This window comes from Hylobates moloch, unplaced genomic scaffold (assembly GCF_009828535.3).
Source record: "Hylobates moloch isolate HMO894 unplaced genomic scaffold, HMol_V3 SCAFFOLD_15, whole genome shotgun sequence".
Classification (NCBI taxonomy): Eukaryota; Metazoa; Chordata; class Mammalia; order Primates; family Hylobatidae; genus Hylobates; species Hylobates moloch.
The window spans coordinates 98,779,797-98,806,235 of NW_026652290.1; the positions used below are offsets into that span (position 1 = coordinate 98,779,797).

The following is a 26,439-nucleotide window of genomic DNA, read 5'->3' on the forward strand; positions in this document are numbered from 1 at the left end:
GGGCTTGGTCTACCGGAGACGTGATCTACCGGGGCTTGGTTTACCTGGGACGTGGTTTACCTGGGCTTGGTTTACCTGGGCTTGGTCTGCCTGGGACGTGAGAATGAGCTGTCAACACACCTCCCTGCCCTGGAGGGAGTGGCCCGTGTCATTCCTTAGGAGTCCTCTTGGCTCATGTTGGCTGAGGGCCCCAGGGTTCATGGGGACGGGATCCTGAATTGAAAAAGGGGCCAGGAGAGCTCACGGAACCAAGCCCACACCTGTCGAGGTCCCTAGTGAGAGGAAATGGGAGAAATGGTGCCATGTGTGGAACCAGGGTGGCCGGCGGGGCCTGGGGCAGGGTGCGAGTGTGTGCATTTGTGTGCAGCAGTGTGGGTGCCCACTGGCTGATTTGATCAATGTGCTACTGCCTTCAGGGAAGAGCAGCCTGCTTTTTGGTGTGTTTGGGATAAAGGGGTGGCCGGGCACTCTGGCTCACACCTGTAATCCCCGCACTTTGGGAGGCCAAGGTGGGAGGATCCCGTGAGCCCAGGAGTTGGAGATCACTCTCGGCAACATAGCAAAATCCTATCTCTACAAAATAAAAATTTAAAACAATTAGCCTCACACCTGTGATCCCGACACTTTGGGAGGCTGAGGTGGGCGGATCACCTGAGGTCAGGAGTTTGAGACCAGCCTAATTAACATGGAGAAACCCCGTCTCTACTAGAAGGACAAAAATCAGCTGGGTGTGGTGGCGCATGCCTGTAATCCCAGCTACTTGGTAGGCTGAGCCATGATAATCGCTTGATCCCAGGAGGCAGAAGTTGCAGTGGGCCAAGATCATGCCACTGCACTCCAGCCTGGGCGGCAGAGGGAGACCCATCTCAAACAAAACAAAATAAAACAAAACAAAACAAAAAAGATGGGGTCTCCATCTGTGGCCCAGGCTGGAGTGCAGTGGTCTGATCTCGGCTCACTGCAACCTCTCCCTCCTGCTCAAGTGATCCTTCTGTCTCAGCCTCCTGAGTAGGTGGGATTACAGGCGCCTGCCACCACTCCCCACTAATTTTTGTATTTTTAGTAGAGACATGGTTTCACCATGTAGCCCAGGCTGGTCTTCAGCTCCCGAACTCAAGCAATCCTCCCGCCTCAGCCTCTCAAGGTGCTGGGATTACAGGCATGAGCCACTGTCCCCGGCCTCATTCTACCTTTGTAGCTACAGGGTCTCACTATGTTGCTCAGACTGGTCTTCAACTCCTGGACTCAGGCGTGAGCCACCTTGCCCTGGGATTTTAGTCTGATACAAAATCCCTACGTTCCTTCTCATTCCCACTGTGTTTCCAGCACCTGCTTGAGCCCAGCACCCAGTAGACACTCGCCAACTGTTCATGCATTTGGGAATCTAGTGAACACCTACTGTGTGCTGGGTATTGGCCTCACTTATGGGGAGACATCATTAATAACCCACGGATGTGAGGATGGCTGTGGGGGATGGAAAGGGGGCTCTGAGAAGTGGGGTGCAGTGGTGGACGGGGGAGCCCCCAGGAAGGGGATGGGGCAGCCTCCTAAGAACCAGGGGAAAGGCCCCGGGCGCGGTGGCTCACGCCTGTCATCCCAGCACTTTGGGAGGCCGAGGTGGGCGGATCACCTGAGGTCAGGAGTTCGAGACCAGCCTGGCCAACATGGCAAAACCCCAGCTCTACTAAAAATACAAAAATTAGCCAGGTGTGGTGGTGCATGCCTGTGATCCCAGCTACTCAGGAGGCTGAGGCAGGAGAATCGCTTGACCCCTGGAGGCGGAGGTTGCAGTGAGCTGAGATCGCACCATTGCACTCCAGCCTGGGCGACACAGTGAGACTCCATCTCAAAAAAAAAAAAAGCAGGGGAAGGAGAGTGGACTTGGGGAAGGGTACTACCAGCAGAGGGCATATGGCCTTGCAAGGCCCAGAGGTGGGAACCTGCTCAGCCCACCCAAGGGGGCCAGTGAGGCTGGGGAGGGGTCAGCAAGGGGCAGGTGACTCGGGGCAGGCAGCAGAGCACAGGGAGGGCTGAGGAGGTGCCAGGGATCCTCATGTCTGCCCCGAGCCAACGGAAAACCCTCAGGTTCTGCTGCCTGCTCAGAGGTTAGGCCACTTGCCTAGGGACACACAGCCAGTTCGTGGTTTGGTGTCGTTTGAACCAGGCCTGCTGCTCCTCCTACACTTGTGCAGCGCGAAGGCTGGTGCAGGGGCAGGGGCTGGGTCCGGCAAGCCTTGCCCCTCCCCGGCCTGGGGTTTTCCTGGATTCCCAGGGACGGGGCCCGTGCGCTCTCTGGTGGTCAGAGCAGGAATGACTGGATTCGCGCTGCTGAAAAGACGACAGGGAGGCTGAATCTCCTGTCCCCAACCTCTGGACATTCAAAACCCTGAATACAAGCCGGGCGCAGTGGCTCACGCCTGTAATCCCAGCACTTTGGGAGGCCGAGGCGGGCAGATCACCCGAGGTCAGGAGTTTGAGACCAGCCTGGCCAACATCGCGAAACCCTGTCTGTACTAAAAATACAACATGGTGAAACCCCGTCTTTACTAAAAATACAAAAATCAGGCGGGCGTGGTGGTGCCCAGCCTATAATCCCAGCAACTCAGGAGGCTGAGGCAGGAGAATCACTTGAACCCGGGAGGCGGAGGTTACAGTGAACCGAGATCACGCCATTGCACTGCAGCCTGGGCAACAGAGCCAGACTCCATCTCTAAAAAACAAACAAACAAAAACCCTACGTGCACAGGCTCCAACTCTGAATTCCTCAACAGTCTGGCTCCAATGCCTCATTTTGCAGGAAGTCCAACTCCAACGAAATCCTATTCATCCCTCAGCCCTGGTTCCAACGTCCTTACCCCTCAGAAGCCCTCTCTGTCTTTCCCCAGGTAGAGCCAGAGTCACCCTCGAGTCCCACGCTCCAGTCCAATCTCATGGGGCTGGGGGTATCTGCGTGCATTCAGCATAGGGTCTGCTATGCAGTAGGTGCTCAATGAGTGTTGAGTGAAGAAAGAAATACATGCATGAGGCCGGGCGCGGTGGCTCATGCCTGTAATCCCAGCACTTTGGGAGGCCGAGGCGGGCGGATCACGAGGTCAGGAGTTCAAGACCAGCCTGGCCAAATACAGTGAAACCCCGTTTCTACTAAAAATACAAAAATTAGCCGGTGTGGTGGTGGGTGCCTTTAGTCCTAGCTGCTTGGGAGGCTGAGGTGGGAGAATCGCTTGAACCCTCGGGAGGCGGAGGTTGCAGTGAGCCGAGAACAGGCCATTGCACTCCAGCCTGGGTGACAGAGTGAGACCCCGTCTCAAAAAAAAAAAAAAGAAAGAAAAATAAATACATGCATGATTGGGCCAGAACTAACCTCAGAAATGATCCTGGCTTGCGCTGGGTGATGATACCGTTTCTACTGATTAAATTTGGAAGTGGGGGTTAGGTTTCCTGCCCTCTCCGCACCCGAGAGGCGCCTGGGCCGTCAGCCCGCGGAGCATCTTGGAAACAAGGCCACGACCCACAGACCTCAGCCTCTGTCTGACCCCACGGGTCCCAGTGAGGCCCAGACAGCGCCCTGAGCCCCGGGTCTGCCTGTATTCCGCAGCGCCGAGGGAATGCCTGCTGTGGGTCCAAAAATCCCTTTGCTGCGCAGCTGACCTGACAGTGCATCAGGTGGGAATCTGCCACGGAGCGGGAGGGCAGCAGAGAAGACCTCGTAAGCTGACATTTGAGCAAAGACCTGGAAGAAAGCCACGCGGGCGTCGGGAGAGCGCTGCACCGGGCAGGGGGCGGGGGAGAGGGCGCCTGGCGAGCCCCAGGAACAGTGGGGACACCGGGCTGAAGTACCGTGAGGGGAGACGGCGATGAGGTAGGGAAGCACTGAGGGACACGAGGGCCCGGGCAGCTTCGGGAGGCGAGGAGGGCCTCGGCCCCTCCCCGCGCACGCCCCACTCCTCGTCTCTTCCGCCGCCTGGGCTTGGCCCCGCCCCCGCCGTAAAGCCCCGCCCCCTTGGAGCCCCGCCCAACGACCGGACCTAGTTTGTCTCTCAGCGGCCACCGTCGCCCGGGCCGCTGCCCGCCGAGTGCGCAGCTTACGCCGCTCCCGCGCCCCCTCTCCGCCCCGCGTGCCGTGCGTGCCGTGCGTGAGCGTGCGCGGGCGCGTCGGCCGGCGAGGGAGTAGCAAACGGCCGGCGGCTGGTGCCGCGCGGGGGGCGGGTGGCGCTGAGTAGGCGGCGGCGGCCATGGCCGAGGCGTCGCCGCATCCCGGACGGTACTTCTGCCACTGCTGCTCCGTGGAGATCGTCCCGCGCCTGCCGGTGAGGCCCGGGCCGGGACGGCGGGCGGCAGGGTCTGTGCCGCAGGCCTGAGGCAAGGCCGGGGCCGGGGTGGGGGTCGCTTGCGCCCGCCCCTTGCGCGAGCTGACCACGACGGGGAAACTGAGGCTCGGGGCAGCACCGGCCAAGGCTGAATCCGCGGGGAGCCCGGGCGGTGCGGGCGCGAACCCCGTCCTGCACATGCGGGAAACTGAGGCCCGGCGAGCAGAGAGAGGGTATTGCCCGGTGGCGCGGCGCGGGGCAGGGGCTGGGCCTGGCGGGGCTCGGACCCCGAGAATAACGCCAGGGGACCCCCGCCGAGCGCGTGGTCGGGGGCGCCAGCGCCTCGCTGCAGGCTCGCCTCGTGGAGCCCTGGCCGCCGCCTTGGAGGCAGGCCCGGACCCGGAAGGCTCCAGGCACTGTCCCAGGGTCCGACCGCGGCCCGCCGGCGGGGCATCGTGACCGGAGCCTACGTTCTTTCCCTCCCGGGGCTTGGCTGCGCAGCCCACCCCTCCTCGAGGTGTTTACAGCCACCCCTCACCCAAGGGGACCCTGGGCCTGGGCGTGCCGAATGCTACTTCCTGCCCGTTTAGGGCAGTGTTTCCCACGCGGACCTGATGTCACCTTGGGGGAGGTGGGAGCAGCGCTCGTTGAAGGTGCTATTTGCAGGCCCCTTTTCCGGGGTTTCGGAGTCTGTAGGTGTGGAATGGGCTCAGCAGTCTGCATTTCTAACATTATTTTTAGGAACAGGGTCTCCTTGTGTTGCCCAGGCTCGTCTTGAACTCCTGGGCTCAAGCGATTCTCCTGCCTCAGCCTTCCAAAGCGCTGGGATTACAGGTGTGAGCCACCGTGCCCGGCGATGGTCTGCATTTTTAACCCGTGTTTCCCTTCCCCAGGCTGACGTGCAAAGTGGTGATTTAGTCGAGCCACCCCTGCTTTATAGGAAACTGAGGCCCATGGTGGCTCAGCAGGAAAGTGGCAGAGCCGGCTCAGTCGGGAGCCGCTTGGCCAGCTTGAGGAGAGCAGCTGCAGGAGGTGGAGGGGTCTGGACTCCCCACCCTGTGCCCAGGAGAAGAGGCTGCAGGCATTGAGGATTTACTGTGTTCTCTGTGCGCAGCCGCCCGGCTGTTGCTATGCTTTGACCCATAAGAGGAGCCCAAGCCCCCCAGAAGCAGTGCAGTTCCCTGGGAGCAGAGACCCAGGAAGGGGCTGGAGGGAGTCAGGAGAAGCCGCCTGTCTCTGGGTCACAGAGGAGGCGCGAGTGCTAGAGTTGGGGCATGGCGGGAGAGCGGGGCCAGGCCTAGGAGTGGAGAGAGAGAGGTGTGGTTTCCTCTCTGCTGAAGCCACAGGGCTTCCCCTCCCCAGCAGGAGGAACAAAGTGAAATCTCGGGTGTGGGGCGAAGGTTGGGGAGCTGAGACTGAGCCTTGCCTTGCTCCTCTGTCCCCGGGGGTCTCGCTCCTGCCTCTTCCCGCTTCCTGTCCCCACTGGCCGTGGCAGGAGAGGCTGGTTGCCTGACAGCCTGCCTGCCTGGGTGAGTTGCAGGGCAGCCCCTCGCAGCCGCTTGAGCCCTGGGACAGGCCTGGGAAGCCTGGAGTGGTGGCTGTGGGGGGCCGACACTGCCCTGACCTGGCTGTGCACTTAGCTGCTCCTAGAGCCCGCACAGGACTGGATCCTGGTGTGGGGGAGCCACCTCCTCGCCCCGTGGCCTTGGACAAGGAGGGCCCTGACCTCCTCCGACTGTCACTGGGCCTGGGGAGGGCCTTCCTGTAGTCACAGGAACTCAGTGGTGACAGGTTGCTGTGGTCTTTGCCCTCACAGAATTTACAGGCTGGCCAGGGAGCCAGCATGAACAGCGATTGACAAATATGTAATCACGGACGTTGGTAAATTCCTTAAGAGCAAATAACTGCAGGGAGGGCTGCGGGGGGACTGCCTGTGTCCACCCCGCAGGTGATCCCAAGGGCACCTGCTTGTGCCTTTGGAGCAGGACACAACAAGGTGCCCGTAGACAGCGTGGCAGTGTCAGAACTTCTCTGTACATGGCAGGACCCTGTCTCTACAGAAGAGTAAACAAATTAGTGGGGTGTGTTGCGTGCCTGGAGTCCCAGCTACTGGCAGGGGCTGAGGTGGTGGGAGCTGAGGTGGTGGGAGGAGCGCTTGAGCCTGGGAGGTGGAGACTGTGGTGAGCCGTGATGGTGCCACTGCATTCCAGCCTGGGTGACGAGCAAGACGCCGTCTCAAAAACGAATTTTCTATGCTGGGAAATGGGCACACGTGGCATTCGTTCTGGGGAGGGATGGCTGCTCCGAATCTGGTAATGGGGAAAGTCCCCAGCCACAACCAGCACCCTCGAAACGGAGCGTCTGCCGCTGGGGAGCTTGCCCGGCGGCTGAGTCAGGGGCGGCGCTGCTGCTGCTGCTGAGACACCTGGGCTGGCTGTCGGGAAGCTCCTGCCTGCCTCTGACGCAAGGGGGACTGGCTGCCGTGGGCTGTGTGCCTGCCCACGAGGGCTTCTCCCAGGCAGCTGGGCCGTTCCAGGCCTCTGTTGCCATCCTGGGCTCTGGGATCAGGCTGAGGCCCCTCGCGGCTGGGCCATTCTCCGCTGGCAGCCTTGGCCTCAGTCTCCTCACCTGCCAAGTGGGTTTGGTGATGCGATTTGCTCCCCGTTGCATCCGGTGGGCACGTGTGTGCAGAGTGGCCGGCACCTGGCTGCTCTCCTGGTGACTCATGAGGGTGTCCTGAGCAGGGAGCCACACTCGCAGTCGGGGGCTCAGGCGATGGCACAGGGGCGGCAGTTGCCACCATGAAAGGCTGTGACGAGGCCGGGCACAGCAGCTCACGCCTGTGGTCCTAGCGCTTTGGGAGGCTGAGGTGGATGGATCACCTGAGGTCAGGAGTTCGAGACCAGCCTTGGCAACATGGTGAAACCCCGTCCTTACTAAAAATACAAAAAAGTGGCCGGGCATGGTGGCAAGCGCCTGTAGTCCCAGCTACTTGAACCTGGAAGGCAGAGGTTGCAGTGAGCCGAGATCGTGCCACTGCACTCCAGCCTGGGCAACAGAGCAAGACTCCAAAAAAAAAAAAAAAAAAGGCGATGATGAGGGTGTCTGGGTGTCTAAGCAGCAAAGGAAGCGTCAGCCAGAGTGGGGCGTGTGGCCGCAGGAACCAGACAGGCCAGCTGGAGCTCAGGCCGCAGGTGGCTGCACAGACCCAGACTCGACCCTGCTGAGGAGGCACTGACTGTGGTGCTGTGACTGTAGGGTGTGGGCAACAGCACCCAGTGGGCAGGGACCTGCTGAGGGCACTGAGCCCCCGGGAACCAGGCGGGTGCAGAGAGGTACCCTGGGTGCCGTCCTTGCCCCTGAGCTCCCCGTCTCTGGGTGGTTCCTAGGGTGGTCCCAGCTCTGCCTGCCAACCCCCCACCCCTGAGCGCCTGCAACCTTCGCAGTGTCCCTTAGTGGTAGTGAGAGGACAGTGGGGGTGCCGGGCCCTGCTGCCCATCGTGGCGGGGAAGAGCCGGCGTGGGCAGGGAGCCACCAGGAAGTGAGGGCTGCTGCTGCCGGTGTCACCGATGGGGCCGGGCAGGAAGTCTCCCCAGCTGCCCCCCAGCCCACCCTGTCTTCTCCTCGTCCCTGCAGTGGCCTGGCCCTCCCAGGCCTCCTGAGCAGCCCTGGCCAAATCTTCAGAAGATGGCCTGAGTCTTCCCAGGCTGTGTGGCGTCTGTCTCTGGCCGCTGCTTGCTCTGTGTGTCTGCGGTTGTGCCAGATACTGTGACAGTGACAGCCTGCCCCTGCCTCTCAAGCGTCTGGCCAGCACCCTGGAGTGGCTCTGCACAGCTGGGTTCTCTGGAACGGGCTCCCTGCAGCACCCTGTGAGCATGGAGCCTGGCGTTGTGATCGGGCACCAGCAATACCCAGGGAACCTGTGGGTGTCGGCTGCCCTGTCGGGCCGGCTGGTGCAGGGGTCTGCCCCGGGCAGATGACAGTGCTGAATTTCCTCCTACTTAGAACTCTGCCACCATGAGGACCTTCCTCTGAGCCTCGGGCGAGCTGTAGTACCCCTGGCACTGGCACAGATGGGCACATGTGGGGTTCCGGTCCCTAGTGGCGGTGCCTGAAGCCACCTGGGAAAGAGAAGGCAGAGTTCGGGGCCCGGGCCGAGGCACGCCCTGGGATGTGAGGCGGGGCCCCAGCCTGGGCTGAGGCAGCAGCTTCGCTCACGCCTCGTCCATCCAGCTTGTCCTGGGAGTGCGTGGTGCGTGGGGCCCAGGGACAGACGGTGTGAATGTGCGATGTGGTGGCAGCTGCTGAGGGAGGGAAGAAAGGGGTGCAGGCGCCGCACGTGCCCTTGCCGCTGGGGCTGCGGGGCCCACACACTGCCGATCAGCCAGGAAGCTTTGGGCATCCTTTAGGAAAACAGTAGCCAGCACGGGGGCTCCTACCGAGGCCAAGGGCTGCGCCATGACCCTCCCTGGGGTCTCCTGATGTGCACAGCTCCCCGAGGGCCCTGCCACCCACAGGGGCTGAGTCACTGTCACCAGGAAGTCAGTCATCTGGGGCCTGCAGGTCTCCAGCCTACTCCCCTCCATGCGCCTGGCCCTGGGCCCTCAGGACATGCGCCCCGTGCAGTCCCCGTGGATGAAGGGGCCCCTGCTGCCCTGCCAGGTCCCACCCCGGGATGAGGCCATCGCGCTCCAAGGGGTGCATGGGTGGAGCCCGGCACTGGCAGGCTCCCTCCCACCCTGGCTGCCTGGCCAGCTGTTGCTATGGTGATGATGCCGGGTGATCTTACCTCCTGCACCTGTCCTCTGAGGGAGAGGTGAACGGATTCACCATCCTCTGCTAGGGCCAGAGGCTCCAATGGGGCCTCTGTGGGGGCCCCCAGTGCGTGCCGCCCCCGGAGAAGGTGGGGCAGCTCCTCCACCAGGCCCCCTTGCCCAGGTGTTTCTACCTGTGGCTGCCCCGATTTAATAGGAGACCAAGCGGTCTCTCGGCTGTGCCCGTGGAGGAGGAGGGCGGCTGGAGACCCCCAGGTCCAGCCCCTCCCACTGTCTGCCAGCAGAGGCTCAGCCTCCCCCCTGGATATCCGGGATCCACCTGTCACTTGCCTTCGTGACCAGAGCCTCGGTTCCGGCCTTCCATGGCCCTGGAGGGGCTGGCCGGGGGCCTGAGGGACAGCCCAGAGCCCTGACAACACCCAGGAGTTGGGTCTCAGCCCTTGGCGTCCTTGATGGCGGCCGGATTTCAGATATGAGTGAGTGTCCAGGCCGTCCTCCGTGACAGGGCAGAGGCTTGGAGCAGAGAGGTGACCTTTGAACCACCTGGGGTGGGCGTTCCAGCAGCAGGGCCGACGTGCACAAGCCGCGACGCCGGAGTGGGTGCTGCAGGGAGAGGGTTCTGGACGGTGCTGTGGCACCAGGCCCCACGGCCGCTGCAGGCAGGACAGCGGGGGGCCAAGAGGAGGCCAGGGCTGGGGCAGATGAGTGTGTATGTGGCCAGGTCCGGCTGTCGGGAGCTGGCAGTGCGGGTGGCAGGAGCATGCGTTGTGCCCTGGACTGAGACGGGAACCCGGGAGCCCGACAGAAAGCCAGTGATGCACAGAGGGGCTGAGCTCGGCACATGGGGACCAGAGTGGCCGAGCGCTGTGCCAGGCCATGTGGGCGTGTGCAGGGCCCCGTGCTTGTCCAGGAGAGATTCGGGGCTGGGGCTGGCAAGCCAGGGTCCTCAGAGGGAGACAGCTTCTCCCTCAGGCCCTTCTGGGGCCGCCTGACCTTGTGGATGTGCCCAGCAGGAGAGATGGTGGTCGGGGTGGCTGCACAGCAGACTTACGTCCCGCCCTCAGTGGGGGCCAATGCAGCCATTCCAGGTCGACTGGGTGGTGCTAGCCTGGGGAGTCACCATGCAGGGAGAGCCTGAGCCCTGGGCTGCCCCTCCATTCCCGGAGACCCACCCAGGCGACGGAGCGGCCCCGGGCTCCCGGTCAGCTGGCGGGCGGACGGCGGCAACCCCTGAGCCCAGAGGAGCCCCGATAGACCTGACACCAGCAGAAACCAGGGGTTCAGATTCGACTGTGAAGTCTCAGCCTGTTTACATGGGGCGCCCCAGTCCCGACACCCTAAACACACCCCAAGAACCCACGGCCACTGGCAGAGCCGTCCTGCTCCCACGCTAAGCTCGGGGCCATGGTGGTGGTCGTTGGCTGCTTCCCCTTCCCCTTTCCCTTTTTCTTTTTCTTTTTCTGACAGGGTCTCACTCTGTGGCCCAGGCTGGAGTGCAGTGGTGCGATCTCGGCTCACTGCAACCTCCGCCTGCCGGGTTTAAGCGATTCTCATGCCTCAGCTCCTGAGTAGCTGGGATTACAGGCACCCACCACCGTGCCCAGCTAATTACTGTATTTTTAGTAGAGATGGTGTTTCACTATGTTGGCCAGGGTGGTCTCGAACTCCTCACCTCAAGTGATCTGCCCACTTCGGCCGTTTTTTTCATTTTTTTTTCTTTTTTTTTTTTTTTTTTTTTTTTTTTCTTTTTCTCTCTCTCTCTTTTTTTTTTTTTTTTTTTTGATGCTGCCTCACTCTGTTGCTGCAATCTTGGCTCACTGCAGCCTCCACCTCCCGGGTTCAAGCGATCCTGGCACCTCAGCCTCCCTAGCAGCTGGGACCACAGGTGCCTGGCCCATTTAATAGCTTTATCTCAGTATTTTCACATACCATACGATCTACCTGGTGAAACGTTTGTAGTATATTCATAAAGTTGTGCAACCACCGCCACAGTCTAATTCCAGAGCCTGTCCTGGACACTTCATAGACGTGGGGTCACATGCCGCGTGGCCTTCTGTGTCTGGCGTCTGTCACTGGACGTGATGTCCTCAAGATGCGTCCCCCCTGCCCCCCGCCGTGGCCTGGTCTGGGCCTCACCCCTCTCCATGGTTGAGTCGTGCCCTGAGGTGCGGGTGGACGCTGGAGCTGTTTGTACCTGCCGGCGACGATGATGAACTGTGCTGCTGTGAACCCTCACCTGCCAGTTCTGGCGATGTGAATGCCTGGTGGGCAGGTGTCTTCGTTTCTCTGGGGTCTGCGCCTGGAGTGAAAGTTCTGGCTCGTGGGCCGTGGGGTAGTTCCATCTGGGGGACTTCTGGGCTCCCCGCAGGCCTGGACGGGCTCTCGCATCTCGTCCTGGCCGGCCCTGGGAGGTGGCATCTCGCTGGGGCTGGCCGGCTGTGTTTCCCCAGCACGTGTTTTTGGAGGCATGTCCTGTACAGGTCCTTTGCCCAATTTTTTTTTTTTTTTTTGAGACGGAGTCTCGCTCTGTCGCCCAGGCTAGAGTGCAGTGGCGTGATCTCGGCTCACTGCAAGCTCCACCTCCCGGGTTCACACCATTCTCCTGCCTCAGCCTCCCAACTTTCCCCATTTTTAGTTGGGTTGCCTGTTTCTCTTTTTCTTTTTTTAGAGGCAGGGTCTGGCTCTGTCACCCAGGCTAGTGCAGTGGTGGGACCACAGCTCACTGCGGTCTCGACCTCCTGGACTCAAGCCATTCTGCCTCCTGCCTCCCGCTCCTGCCTGCCTCCCCCTCCCCAGTAGCTGGAGCTACAGACCCGCCCCAGCACACCCAGCTAATTTGTTTTTTGTAGAAATGGGGTTTGGCCATGTTGGCCAGGCTGGTCTCAAGCTCCTGACCTCAAATGATCTGCCCGCCTCGGCCTCTCAGTGTGCAGGGATCACAGGTGCGAGCTGCTGCACCTGGCCTGGGCTGTCTTCTTCTTTTTCTTCTTCTTTCTTCCTTTTTTTTTTTTCTTCTTCTTTTTTTTTTCTCGCTCTGTCACCCAGGCTGGAGTGCGGTGGTGCAATCTCGGCTCACTGCAAGCTCCACCTCCCGGGCTCACACCATTCTCCTGCCTCAGCTGCCCAAGTAGCTGGGACTACAGGCGCCCGCCACCATGCCCAACTAATTTTTTGTATTTTTTTTAGTAGAGACGGGATTTCACCATGTTGGTCAGGCTGGTCTCGAACTCCTCGCCTCAGGTGATTTGCCTGCCTCGGCCTCCCAAAGTGCCAGGATTACAGGTGTGAGACACCATGCCCGGCCAGCATTTTTTTTTTTTTTTTGATGCGGAGTCTCCCTCTGTTGCCCAGGCTGGAGTGCAATGGTACAATCTCAGCTCACTGCAACCTCTGCCTCCCAGGCTCAAGCAATTCTCCTGCCTCAGCCTCCCAAGTAGCTGGGATTACAGGCGCCTGCCACCACACCTGGCTAATTTTTGTATTTTTAGTAGAGACGGGGTTTCGTCACGTTGGTCAGGCTGGTCTCCAACTCCTGATCTTAGGTGATCCGCCCACCTCGGCCTCCCAAAGTGCCAGGATTACAGGCCTGAGCCGCCGCACCCCCAGTGATGGTGAAGCATGCCGAGCATTCGTGGGGCGTGGGCCGAAACGCGTGTGGTGCCTCCCGGCCTCGCCAGGAGCCGGGCCGTACTTTTTCTATGCTGTAGATGGTGCCTCTTCACTCTCCCCTCACGGTGGGTTCGTGTGCATCTGGCATCGTTTGCTCACCCTGGCCTTAGTCCCTTCCCACCCAGTGCTTCAGTGGCAGGAGCAGGTGAGGCAGGCACGGCGTGGTGTGGGCGGGGGCCCAGCTGTCGGCCCTCCCCTTGGGCACTGCCCGCCAGACCCCCATTTCTCCCGAGTCAGCGGGTGAGGCCGGGATCTTGCTTGCTGGAGAGGCCCCAGCCCCTGCCCCTGCGGAGACTGAACGGCCCCGGTGCAACCTGCATCCCCAGAGCCTGGGTCCGCCTTGGCTCCCCTCACAGCAGTACCCGTGCACCGTGGGAGCCTCGTCTCTCTGTTTTTGTCCTTGTTACCTGGGGGTGGTCTTGGGACCCCCGTGTGAGCCCCTGGCGTGGTGACACGTGCCGTCGTGAGGCCATTTTCACGTTGCTGCGATGGAGCGCTTGAGACTGGGTCGTTCATAGAGAGTGGTTGATTTGGCTTCCAGTTTCCAGTTCTGCAGGCTGTGCGGGAAGCGTGTGTCAGCATCTGCCCGGCCCCCGGTGAGGCCGGGAGGCACCACGCGCGTTCCAGCCCAGGCCCCACGAATGCTCGGCACGCTCCGCCATCACCAGGGGCCCAGCCATCCGTGAGGGGTCCGCCCCGTGAGCCAGTGCCTCCAGCAGCCCTTCAGCCCTGGGGATCCCCTTACAGTGTGAGGTCTGCAGGGGGTGGCGCCCATCCTGCTCGGCATGGCTGTGGCTTGAGGCTGGTGCTGGGGAACCGTGAACATGGTTTTGGGACTCACACACGGCTGTGCCCGGGCAGGGTCCTCACGTCTCCTGGGACATCACCGTGTTGGCTTTGCGTTGTCCTTGGCTCCAGGGGGACCTAGGGATGGGGTCTTGCAGGGGCGTGGCCAGTGTGGATGTGGCCTTCCCCGAGCCAGGGGAACGGGCTGTGTGCGGGGCTGCCAGAGTGTTCTGGAAATGCCACTGTGAGGTATCGGGGCGCCTCCGAGTGCCCCTGTGTGAGGAGGTGCCCAGGCACTGGTGACGCCCGTCACGGTGGGGCCAGGTCGGGCTCAGCCAAGGCACTGATGACGCTGGTGACGCCCATCACGGTGGGGCAGGTCGGAGGGGCTCAGATCGCTGGGAGCCACCGAAGGGTCAGCAAGTGGCTGGCAGAGGCCAGGTGCCCTCGGCCGCCCTCCAGGACCCATGGGTTGGCGGCCGCCCTGGCCTGCGTGTGCCTGGCCAGCCAGAGACCGCTGGGTCCTCACCCTTGAGGGGGTTTTGCAGGTGATGCCGGGCGTCACCGTGACCCGGCCTCCTGTTCTCTCCTGCAGGATTATATCTGTCCACGATGCGAGTCTGGTTTTATCGAGGAGCTTCCGGAAGAGACCAGGTAATGCAGCCCCCTGTTGAAGAGGCTGGGAGAGCCAGCCGAGCCTCAGCTGTTGTCGGGGTGTGGGCTGTGTTGGCGTCCGCCCCCCGAGTGTGTGGCGGGCAGGCCCTGGCGTCCGTGGCTCTGGGAGCACTTCCCTCTGTGCGGACAGCCGCGTGCCATTCCCTTCCGTCATGGCGGGGCCGGGGCCAGAGGGGAGTGCCGGCAACCTGTGCAGCTGCTCACCTCCCTCAGCCTCGGCGGCTGATCTGGTGACCCAGGCCCTCCGGGGAAGGGGCCATGGGGCCCCCACCCACATCCTCACACTTAGGAGGTTGTTGGGGTCTGCACCGGTTTGCAGAGAAACCCATGGTTTACTGGCGAAGGAAGAAGCAGCGGGTTATGGTGCCAAATGCTGGGGCGGTGGCGGGTGGGAAGCAGTGCCAAGGACAATTCCCGCTGTCCCAACACGGGCTTTTGAGGGGAGGGAGCGCCTGGCGCATGGGGGCAGGGGTAGCTGGCGCTGCTGATGCGCACTCTCTCCCCAGGAGCACAGAAAATGGTTCTGCCCCCTCCACAGCTCCCACGGAGCAGAGCCGGCCACCGTTGGAGGTGAGTCGCCACCCCTCGTGCTTCCTGATCGTGTTGGCCTTGCTCGGGGCTCCGAGCACCAGCCTGCCCCCACCTTGCCGCCCTGGGCTCTCCCTGCCACACGGCGGGGAAATTTCCACGCTGCTTGGTTGGGGCCGATGGTTACTCGGAGGAAAGTGAAACTTTTGTCAAGGCGTCTCACACCAGCGGGGTGGGCTCTGCCCAATTCCTGCCTCCCTGTCTGCGTCTCCCTCCCACCCGGCACCCAGCAGGGCCCGTCTTGCTTTCTCCTTTGTCTTTGTGCCCTAGTGCCCCCAGCAGACTGCACGGGCCTGAGCCCCCGAGGTCACGCCCCCCTCCTCTCCCCAGCACGTGGACCAGCACCTGTTCACGCTGCCGCAGGGCTACGGACAGTTTGCTTTCGGCATCTTCGATGACAGCTTCGAGATCCCCACGTTCCCTCCTGGGGCGCAGGCTGACGACGGCAGGGACCCTGAGAGCCGGCGGGAGAGAGACCATCCGTCCCGGCACCGGTACGGCGCCCGGCAGCCCCGCGCCCGCCTCACCACGCGGCGGGCCACCGGCCGGCACGAAGGCGTCCCCACGCTGGAAGGGTGAGGGGGCCCCGGGGGTGGCCGCGAGGGCCCCACGCCGTGAGGTCGAAAGTTCTGGCGCTTAGAATCCAGCACGGGTTCCACGGAAACGTGGCATCATCTGTAGCCTCTCTGGAGAGGCTGCCCGGCCAGGCGCTCCAGCCCCCTGCGACTCCCCACACGGCTCTTCGGAGACAGAAGTGTGCCGGTTCAGGGAGTGGGTTGACCACAGAGCGGGGCACAGTGCGCCTGCCAGGCCCACATGCTCTGGAGACTGCTGACCACATGCGTGTCGTCAAACGCTGTCGTGGCCTTGGGCCCGGACCAGAGCCTGGGGGAGCCGTCGCTGGGCTCCACTCCTGGCGGTTGATCCTTCTATGGTTGTGTGTCTCACCTGCTGGAAATGTCATCTTTAAAAGTGGCTAATTTTGCCAGGCACGGTGGCTCAGTGCTGTATTCCCAGTGCTCTGGGAGGTCGAGGAGGGAGGATCGCTTGAGGACAGGAGTTTAAGACCAGCCTGAGCAACGCAGGGAGGCCCCGTCTCTAATTTTTAAAAAGTAGCTGAGGCTGGGCGAGGTGGCTCACACCTGTAATCCCAGCACTTTGGGAGGCCGAGGCGGGCAGATCACTGAGGTCAGGAGTTTGAGACCAGCCTGACCAATATGATGAAACTCCATCTCTACTAAGAATACAAAAATTAGCCGGGCGTGGCGGGCGCCTGTAATCCCAGCTACTCAGGAGGCGGGGGCAGGAGAATCGCTTGAACCCAGGAGGCAGAGGTTGCAGTGAGCCGAGGTCGTGCCATTGCACTCCAGCCTGGGTGACAAGAGTGAAACTCTGTCTCAAAAAAAAAAAAAAAAAAAAAAAACATAGCCAGGAGTGGTGGACCTCTCCTGTGGTCCCAGCTACTTGGGAGGCTGAGGCGGGAGGATCGCTGAAGCCCAGAGGTTGGGGCTGCAGTGAGCCAAGATCAAGCTGCTGCTCTCCTGCCTGGGCATCAGAGTGAGACCCTGGCTCATAGTAAAATAAATAAATAGAAGCTATTCTAGAAGCTGATGCTGGCCCTGCCCTTGGTGCCCACCACGGAACTGGCAGGCCTGGCGCCTCTCCTGTGCGTGGGGCGGCTTCACCCCATGACTGGCCCTCGCTTTTCCAGGATCATCCAGCAGCTCGTCAACGGCATCATCACGCCCGCCACCATCCCCAGCCTGGGTCCCTGGTGAGTGGGAGGGGGTTCCTGTGCCTGTCCCCATCCCCAGCCTGGGCCCCTGGTGAGTGGGAGGGTAGATGCACCTGCCCCAGCTGCCTGTCAGCCATTTGAACCCCACCTTCCACCTCCAGGGGAGTCCTGCACTCAAATCCTATGGACTACGCCTGGGGGGCCAACGGCCTGGACGCCATCATCACACAGGTACAGTGTGGCCACGGCCCAGAGTGCCTGCTGGGGGAGGGCTGGGCTGCCCATCCCGGGAGCTGCCTCACTGCCCAGACCCACGAAGCCCCACAAAGGTGAAGGGGATGTGAGCACAGCCTCCGTGCTCTGGCGGGCACAGGGGGCAGCTCCGGCCTTCCTCCTGCCATTTCTGAGTCTTGGCAACCTAGAGGGTTCTCCGTGTTCACGCGGAACGTTGTAGCAAAACCGTGCAGAGGACTCGCCCGCAGCCACACAGTCACATATGCAGGAGGCCACGTGGTCCCTCTTCCCAAAGGTCGCGCCCTGACCTGCTTCCAAGCGCCGCCCGTCTCAGCCCTGCTGAGCCTCCCTTGGAGCATTTTGTCACTGGCAGGACCCGACCCTCACAGTGGCCCACGAGCCAGAGCGCGGCCCCCCCATTCTGCCGTCAGGGGATGCAGGAGCTCAGCCCCCCCCCCCCCCCCCCCCCTCAGGGGACCCAGGAGCTCCGCCCCCCCCCCCCCCCGATTCCGCCGTCAGGGGACCCAGGAGCTCAGCCCCCCGCCCCATTCCGCCATCAGGGGACCCAGGAGCGGGGGGGCCGCGTGGGGTCCGCAGTGACCTCTGACCTGGGGCGGGATCCAAGGGGCCCAGGACAGACGCGGCCTCGGTGCTTTTGCAGGTCCTGCAGCCTCGCGTTTCAGAGCCCCGGGCCGGGCCCCCGAGGAGCTCCCGGCACTCTCGCCTCTTGTCTTTCAGCTCCTCAATCAGTTTGAAAACACGGGCCCCCCACCGGCAGATAAAGAGAAAATCCAGGCCCTCCCCACCGTCCCCGTCACTGAGGAACACGTAGGTATGAGAGCCCAGCCTCCCGAGCAGCGGGGGTTACAGGCGCCCGCCGCCACACCCGGCTCATACTTGTATTTTCGGTGGAGACAGGGTTTCACCGCGTTGGCCAGGCAGGTCTCGAGCTCCTGACCTTAGGTGATCCTCCCGCCTCGGCCTCCCAGAGTGCTGGGATGACAGGCGTAAGCCCCCACGCCCGGCCTCGAGCGTTTTCTTGAAGGTGGGCTGGGAGGAGAGGTTTCTCTCCAGGTCCCCTCTGGCGGCCCGGGGGGCACACACACGGCTTTTCTCCCCTCGCTGGGCTCGGGCGGCCTCCGGCTGAGGCTGTGGAGTAGCCTGCCCTTGAAGGCTCGGCAGGCCCCCCACGCCCACTGTGACCACAGCCGCACACTCCTGCAGGCTCCGGGCTTGAGTGCCCTGTGTGCAAGGACGACTACGCGCTGGGTGAGCGTGTGCGGCAGCTGCCCTGCAACCACCTGTTCCACGACGGCTGCATCGTGCCCTGGCTGGAGCAGGTGAGTGCCCTGCCCACCCGCCCCCCGACTGCGGCCCTCCCGCCTCTAACCTGCCCCTTCTCCCATCCCTGCCTCTGTCCCCGCAAAGCACGACAGCTGCCCCGTCTGCCGAAAAAGCCTCACGGGACAGAACACGGCCACGAACCCCCCAGGCCTCACTGGGGTGAGCTTCTCCTCCTCGTCGTCCTCCTCCTCCTCCAGCTCGCCCAGCAACGAGAATGCCACAAGCAACTCTTGAGCCCGCGTCGGCCGTCGGGAAAGCACGGGCCTTTCCCACCCACCCTCAGCCAGCGCCACATGGCACCCACAGACTGGGTGCCCCGGCGGCGCCACGCTTGGCTGGTCAGCGCTGCAGGTCCCGCCTGTTCCAGGGCAGGACCCAGGCCCGGCCCACCGGCCCCCTGGCTCGGGAAGGCGTGGGCCACATGGTCCCCTCTGGGGCGTCTGCAGCCTCCCCGTCCTCTGTCTAACCTCACCCTCTAAACGTTCAGCGGTGGAAAGATTTTTATAATTTTAAATTATTACTGCTTTGAAATAAATGGACGTTTTAGCTCACATGGCGGCCATGCATGATTTGTGGCAAAAGACGGGGCACAGCTGCTCCACCAGCGCTGCCAGCGCCGCCAGGACAGGCCGCGTGGGCCCCCAGCCTCCCCCTCGGCCGCCTCCACGACCCGGAGTTCGGGGGCTTGGGACTGTGAGGATGACCAGCAAAATTCAAGAAGAAAACTGCTCCAACAGACTTTTTTAAAGGAAAAAATATGTGTATCTTGAAAGCTATTTAAAATACACTACTTACAAAGAGAAGCCGGTGCTGTGGCTTTCCTTCTGCGCCCGTGCGTCAGGAATGGGCCAGGCTGGGAGGCTGGCCGGGCTCTGCAGAGTCTGGTCCTGTCTCCAGGGGTCTCTGCCTCCTGCAGGGCCTGGCGCCCAGGGCCCACTGGCAAGACTGCTCTCCCGAAGTTAAGGCCAGGAGGGCTGCTGGCGAGGTAGCAGGGTGGCAGTGTCATTGGGTCGTGAAATTTAAAACCAGAAACACGAGCGTGAAAGCGCCAGGACCCAGCACCTCCGCCCCACCCTTCGGTTGCACCTCAGCCACGCGTGTTCCTGGCCTCTTCTGAAGAGCTGGACCCCACTGCTCAAGGTGGCTGGATGCCTGGCCCGGGGTGCAGCCAGCCCAGGCACAGCTGGCAAGGCATGGGGACCTGCGGGCTCAGGGGGCCGGGGTGGTGGTGGGTTCATCTCAGTTGCTGAAAATCCCACACTCCTGGGACCCAAGAATCAGACGATGGAGACGGGTAACGGAGAGGAGCCTTCAGCAGGACCACCTGTGTCCCTCCACTGTGGACGGCTCCTGCACGTGGGAGGCATGTGCCCCACGCCCCCACCTGTTCTCCAAAGACTCTCGCCCTCCGCTCTGCACCACGCTCTTCACCGTGTCTGCGTCAGCCCCCTTGGCCAGGTAACTCGGATCCCACCTGTCTGGACCGTGCCCAGGGCACCTCCTGGGCTGCTACCGCAACGCCGTGGCGAGCCCTCCTGGTGGCCGCCCTCTGGGGTCGCAGAGCTGAGAGAAGCGTTGGGATTTCCATGACTGTGGCCACTGGGGCGGGGCGCCAGCCCTGAGGGCGTCCACATCTCAACCCCGGCACCCGCGGACTCGGCTCCTCACGAGGTAACGTGCCCGGTGCCCGAAGACGAGGTTGCATGGAGGACACCTAGGTGGGGAGGTTGCCTTGGATCGTCCTTGATCTCTGGACTGAGAGAACAAGTGTGTTTTTGGCCCCGAGTCTGCGCGACAGGCTGGGCCGCCTGCTCCGAGTCACAGTCCCCCAGCCGAGCCGTTTTCCTGTTGGAAAGACGGAGCTTCGAGCCATTTTCGTGTTGGAAGACGGAGTTTTGAGTCAGGAGGCGTTCAGGGAGACGAGGCTTGGGTTCTGTGCGTCCGTGGTGGTTCTTGGGAGTTGGAGTTGGAGCTGGAGAGGAGGGCTGGGCAGGTGAGGCTTGTGGTGGCGGGACCTGGGGACTCAGAACTGGAGGGCCTTTGTCAGAGATGCTGCCGGGGTGTGCGCCTGCCTGTGAGACTGGGACTTCCCTCTCGTGGGGGGGTGGCCAGAGGAGCAGGATCGATCAGGTCGCCCCACCCAGGCATGAGCTTCAGGGGCACTGGGCCCTGAGGACACCGGCACCCTGCTGGGGGCTGTGAGGCCGCACTGCTCGCAGATCAGACAGCAGTAAGAAGTGGCCGCCCCTAGTGCCTTTCCCGCCCCAGGAGCTGCACAACAGGAGGTGGCCCTGGTAGGGCCTGTACCCCTGCATCCCTGGGCCCTGGCTCCTGCAGCCGCCCTCTCCCCATCGCCCTGCTGCTCAGGAGGGCTTCATAAGCGGAAGCACAGTTTGCGGCAGTTGGGGGTTGTCTTATTTTCACTGCTGGCGATTTCCTGGAGAGCCTCTGGTTTTGTGCCCCCAGGCCGCTCCTCTGTTGGGAGGCCCCCAGGTTTGGGCTTGCTTAAGCTGCTGAGTCCTCTGTGTGAACCGGGATTTCACTGCCCTGGGATGTGCGGGGCTGTATGCTCCTTCCATGCTCTGTTTTAGAAACAAACAACTGCTGACCTGTTTCTTTTTTTTTTTTGAGACGGAGTCTCGCTCTGTCGCCCAGGCTGGAGTGCAGTGGCACAATCAGCTCACTGCAACCTCCGCCTTCCGGGTTCAAGCGATTCCCTGCCTCAGCCTCTCAAGTAGCTGGAATTACAGGCGCCCACCACCACACCCGGCTAATTTTTTGTATTTTTAGTAGACACGGTGTTTCACCATGTTAGCCAGGATGGTCTTGATCTCCTGACCTTGTGATCCACCACCCTTGGCCTCCCAAAGTGCTGGGATTACAGGCATGAGCCACCACGCCCGGCCTGCTGACCTGTTTGTTTGAGGCACATGTTATGTTCCTGCGTGGGGTGCCAGCAACAGTTTTATTTCAGCCGTGGTGACCTGTGCAGCTCCCAGTGACAACACAAGTGGCGACGCCCTCTGACTGGCCAACGTGGGCTGATCTCCCCTCACACTGCTCACCTGGGGACATCCTGGGCGCAGCCCTGGCCTCCACCCACTCCACGCCAGCCAAAGCTGTGCCCAGAGGCTGCCTGGTGTCCCCTGGGGTGGGGCTCGCTTCTCTCTGCAGGGTGAGCAGAGGCTCTCGGGCCGGGCACGACCGTCCCTTCCCATAAGGGTTTTCCCTGTCAGGCTGCTCAGCACCTCCCAGCAAGTGCCTTGGCCCAGTTTTCCCAGATTTGTGTGGAAGGCGGCGGCTGGGAATGGAGCCCTGGCCGTCCCCGGAGACTGTCCCCTTCACCAGGGCGATGGTGCTGTCACCCCATGTACAGAAGGGGAGACGGGCCCAGGGTGTCACTGCCTGGCTCGAGGCTGTGGGGCTGGGGTGTACCTGGGCTCTTGGCTGTGACCTTTTCTCTGAGAGGCCGGAGTTTGACTCCCAGGGCTGCAGGCAGAAGTCCCAGCGGAGTCAGGATGTCAGGAGGGCGCTGGGCACAGGTGGGGGCACCCCCACGCCGACGGCCAGCCCTTTCCCCGTCCCACAGGACAGCAGCATGAAGCCCCCAGGCCTGCCCTGCACCCAGCCCGGCTGCTGCCCTCAGCCTCCGCCCTTCCTGGGGGATCCGAGGAACATGGAGGTGTCGGCCTCCGCCCTTCCCCGGGGGATCTGAGGCTTATTTTGTCATGAAAACAGTTTCAGACACCGTATGCATATTTCCCACGTAACTATAACGAAGGACCACAAACTCAATGGCTTAAAACATTTATTTTCTGGCGGTTCTGGAGGCCAGAGTCCAAACTGGGTCCCCCTGGGCTAATACCAAGGCAGGGGCAGGGCCGGTCTCCCCCGGGGCTGCAGTGGGGAACCGTTTCCCGCCTTCCTCAGCATCTGGAGGCACCCATATCCCTCAGCTTAGGGCCCTTCCTCCCCTTCACGGCCACGGCGCAGCCCATCCCCATCTCTCTCTGGCTCTCACCCTCCTGCCTCCTGTCGTGAGGGCCCTGTGAGGACACTGGGGCCCTGGACCCCCCACCCCGGATGCTCCCCCATCTCCGTCCCACCTGCAGTGCCTTTGTCCTCGCAAGGCGTTGTATTTGCAGATTCCCGGGACGGGACTGGCTTCGAGGCTGGTGTTCTGCGGCGTCTGTCACTGTTTCCCCGGCCCCCTCCCCTCCCCTCCCCTCCTGCCCTGCCCCCCTGACGTGCTACCTACCCTGAGCCCCTGCCTCTGCCGGGCCCTGCATGGGACATCCCCCCTCGACCTTTCGACGTCTGCGTCCTTCAGCCCGAGAGGCGCCCTGTTGGGTCCTCAAGGTCCCCAACTCAGGATTGGACCTGCTTGGTGGCCGCCGCCACCTCAGGCTGGGACCCCCCCGGGGGGCTCCTGTGCTGTGTCCACAGCGCCCACACACATGGGCACTCAGCGCTTACGGAGCCAGCGAGGGGAAGAACAAGCATGGCTGGGCCCCTCGCCACCAGCCCAGGCACCTTGGGGAGCCGCCGGCCTCTCTGGGCCTCAGGAGACCAGGACGGGCAGGAAGTGGGCGGACAGGTGGTACCGCCGCGTCTGGCCGCCTGGCCGGGGCCCCCCCCTCCTGTCCAGTGCCAGGAACATGGGCTGGCCGCGGCGGCGCCAGCGCTGTGAGGCGTAGGTGTTGTGGCCGTTCTCTTCGATGCGCTCCCGGAACCTGCAGTCCACGGTGTAGAGTCGCTGCGGGCGGGGGTGAGGCCAGCCCACCCTCCCCACCCTGCCCGCGCCACCCAGCCCTGCCCGGCACTCACCGACCCGTAGAGGCGGCCCCGGCGGTTCATGGCCACGTAGAAGCCTGAGGACACTGCTTTGATGACCACGACGCCCACGTGTACAGAGCGGATCTCCAGGATGCCTGGGGGAGGTGGGGGTCGGGGGAGGGCCTTGTTGGCTCACAGACACTCACGCTGGCACTGGCTCACCCCCAGCACCGCTGCTGTCCACTGTGCTTCGTGCAGGGCCCCCAGGACCACGACAGACACCAGGAGCCCCCCCAGGACAACGACAGACACCAGGACCCCCCCCAGGACCACAAGTCCCCTCCCGACCACGACGGACACCAGGACCCCCCCGGGACTACGACAGACACCAGAACCCCCCTCAGGACCACGAGTCCCCTTCCGACCACGACAGACACCAGGACCCCCCCCCGGGACCACGACGGACACCAGGACCCCCCCGGGACCACAATGGACACTCAGGATCCCCCAGGGCCGTGACTGACACCAGGAGCACCCCCAGCACATGAGGGAGGAGCGAGGAGCAGGCGGAGGGAACGGGAAGCAGGACGGCCCCCACGAGCCGGGGGAGTGCAGAGATGGATGAGGACCCCGTGGGAGGGCCTATCAGGCCAGGTCAGCGCTGTCCCTGCAGCTCAGCCCAAGAGCAGCATCTGTGTGTGTGTGTTGGGGGGGGGCTCCCACACACCCAGAGGGACGCCAGGGGGGCAGGAACACCACGAGGAAGGTTGGGAGAGGGTTCCTGGGATGTATGAGTCAGAGGGGGCAGGGCCCGCCCGGACCGCTGATAACGGTCAATGAGCCAGCGACCAGCACCACCCCAGGGAGCCCCAGCCCCGGCCCTCCGGCTCACACCACCCCAGGGAGCCCCAGCCCCGGCCCTCATGGCTCACACCACCCCAGGGAGCCCCAGCCCCGGCCCTCACGGCTCACACCACCCCAGGGAGCCCCAGCCCCGGCCCTCACGGCTCACACCACCCCAGGGAGCCCCAGCCCCGGCCCTCACGGCTCAGCTGCCCGGCCCACACGCAGTCACTGAGACTCTGGACTGGAAGCCGGGCTGGCAGTGGCCTGGAGTGGGACACCGGCGGTTTATGGGACACCACAGACATGCTTGAGCACCAACTGTATGCCAGCTGTCTTACCAAGCCCGCTCAGCAGCCCACGTCGCAGAGAGGCCAGTTGAGGCCCGGGAGTGGCAGAGCCAGATTTGGACGCCATCGTCTGTGGATGGCCCTGGGTGAGCCCTGCCCCACCCTGAGCCGAAGTGTCTTGTCCAGCAAGGACCCTGGGCCCAGCCGCCACTCCTCACCTACACTCGCTCACCCCGGCCTGGGTGCCTGCCGCTTCCTCAGCTGGGTGCACAGTTCCCCAGGTGCCCAGCCAGCTCCCTGCCAAATTGAAAGCTTCTCGGGGCAGCCTCTCGGCCCGACCTTCCAGGATACACAGGAACGTCTTTGAGGCGGTTGTTCTGGGACATCTGTGTCACCATCTCCCCTGGCCCCTTCCTCACCCTGCGTCTCCCCTCCCCTGGCAAGGCGCCTCCCAACACCACTGTTCACTGTTCTGCACACCCACCTGCACCCTTGTTCATGCCATTCACTGTTCTTTTTTTTTTTTTTTTTTGAGACGGAGTCTCGCTCTGTCGCCCAGGCTGGAGTGCAGTGGCGCGATCTCGGCTCACTGCAAGCTCCGCCTCCCGGGTTCACGCCATTCTCCTGCCTCAGCCTCCCAAGTAGCTGGGACTACAGGCGACCACCACCATGCCCGGCTAATTTTTGTATTTTTAGTAGAGACGTGGTTTCACCCTGTTAGCCAGGATGGTCTCTATCTCCTGACCTCGTGATCCACCGGCCTCGGCCTCCCAAAGTGCTGGGATTACAGACATGAGCCACCGCACCCAGCCAACCGTTCACTGTTCTGTGCATCCACCTGCACCCTTGTTCACATGTCTAACTGCTGCGCGCCTCTGCTCTGGGAGCCCCAGGAGGGTGGGCGTCTCTGTCACCACTGGGTCCCCCGTGCCGAGCACAGCACCCACAAGGTGCCTGATGAGTGACCAGCGAATGCACGAAGGGCAGGAGAGCCCTCAGTTAGCCCTCACCCCCATCACCGTCCAGCAGGGGAAACCAAGGCTCAGAGAGAGGCAGAGACTGTCCCACGTCAGGCAGCGGAGCCAGGCCTCTGCCCCGGCCTGAGGCCACCCCGCCTGGCCATGCCGGCCACGGATGGACCGGCACATCCAGTCCCCTGTCCGCCCTCGTCGCGTGCGGCCTAATGAGGGCCTTGGCGCCCAGATGAAAGCGCTGGGAAGGGCAGGGAGTGATTACCTGCCCTAATGGTGGTGATTCAGGCGGCAGCCAGTGGACCCAGGCCCCCTTCCCAGCACCCCCTGCCCGGCGGGGACACCGACTCCCCTGGCGTCCAGGTACCCACATCCCTTGCTGTGCCCAGCCTCTCCTCTTGCTCCTGACATTCCACAAACACTGAGGGCCTACCGTGTGCTGGGCAGGCCCTGGGGACAGAGACGCCTGCTCCGTGAGGTCCTGGGCCCTGTGGGGACCCAGCTCCGCCACCCCTGTCAGTGTGACCCTGGGCAGGTCCCATCCCTTCTGTGTGCCTACTTGTCCTCACCTGCCAGATGGGGTGTCTGGGAAGAAGCAGAGGGGGCCCCGACTCAGGCAGCCCTGATTGGATTCTGTGATGTCAGGAGTCCGAAGGTCAACCCCACCCCCTTCCACCATGCAGCTGGGCCTGCCCCAGCCCCTCTGGAGCTTCAGTTTCCCACCTGCAGATAGGTGGCCCCACCCACACACAGGGTTGTTCCACACGGACGCTTCTCTGCCCCTGAGCCGGGTCCCCCGCTGCAGCCTTCGCTTTAACAGTCCAACCCTCCCACCAGGCGAGCTGCACCCATCTCACAGACGGAGGAAACTGAGGCCAAGGCTGCACAGAGGAGCCTCCGGGACTCCCCCGCGGGCGCAGGTCACCGTGATGACGGCGGCCGCGTTGCCGTCACCCGCAGCCCCCTCACCCCAGGCCCCCGCCGCCCTGCACTCACTGTCCTGGCCGTGGCGCCAGCGGGTGCCCTGCACGCGGCCGCCGGGATCCACGCGCAGGAAGAAGTGAGTGGAGGAGAAGAGGCGCCGCCAGCGCACGTCGCCCTCCAGGTGCGGGTAGCTGCGCGGTCCCCGCGGCGCGCTCGGGGTTCCCGCGGCGTCCGGCGCCCGCGCCAGCAGCAGCCAGGCCAGGCCCAGCCACAGGCGGCGGCGCATGACCCGGCACCCGGTTCGCCGCGCGCTCGTCGCTCCCGGGCATCCGCGGCTCTGCCTTCGCGCGGCGGGGCCAATGGGGCGCCTCGGGGGCGGGGCCGGGTTCGCTGGGGCGGGGACGCCGGCCAATGGGGTGCCTCGGGGGCGGGGGCTGGGTCCACTGGGGCGGGGCCAGGCCAGGGAGCCGGCCAATGGGACGTCTCGGGGGCGGGGGCCAGGTGCACAGGGGCGCGGCCTTG

General features: G+C 63.1%; 2 protein-coding genes across 5 annotated transcripts; one reads left to right on the forward strand and one right to left on the reverse strand.

The window, feature by feature from the left end:
• The first annotated feature begins 4,138 nt into the window (after positions 1–4,138).
• Positions 4,139–18,664, forward strand: RNF126 (ring finger protein 126). Of its 2 annotated transcripts, none has more exons than XM_032178467.2 (9): positions 4,139–4,307; positions 14,133–14,191; positions 14,719–14,782; positions 15,131–15,375; positions 16,512–16,574; positions 16,697–16,766; positions 17,508–17,601; positions 17,994–18,109; positions 18,198–18,664. In XM_032178467.2, the coding sequence occupies exons 1-9, from the start codon at positions 4,233–4,235 to the stop codon at positions 18,345–18,347; spliced, it is 936 nt and encodes a 311-aa protein (XP_032034358.1). In that variant the 5' UTR covers positions 4,139–4,232; the 3' UTR covers positions 18,348–18,664. The 2 variants fall into 2 exon arrangements, with proteins under 2 accessions (XP_032034358.1, XP_032034360.1); XM_032178469.2 differs by having other exon boundaries at positions 15,131–15,294.
• A 3,125-nt stretch (positions 18,665–21,789) lies between these two features.
• FGF22 (fibroblast growth factor 22) lies at positions 21,790–26,205 on the reverse strand. Of its 3 annotated transcripts, none has more exons than XM_032178472.2 (3): positions 25,990–26,205; positions 22,941–23,044; positions 21,790–22,846 (listed from the first exon to the last, which is right to left on the reverse strand). In XM_032178472.2, the coding sequence occupies exons 1-3, from the start codon at positions 26,201–26,203 to the stop codon at positions 22,586–22,588; spliced, it is 579 nt and encodes a 192-aa protein (XP_032034363.1). In that variant the 5' UTR covers positions 26,204–26,205; the 3' UTR covers positions 21,790–22,585. The 3 variants fall into 3 exon arrangements, with proteins under 3 accessions (XP_032034363.1, XP_058284825.1, XP_032034364.1); XM_058428842.1 differs by lacking the exon at positions 25,990–26,205 and adding an exon at positions 25,427–25,937; XM_032178473.2 differs by having other exon boundaries at positions 22,584–22,869.
• Between the last annotated feature and the right edge of the window lie 234 nt (positions 26,206–26,439).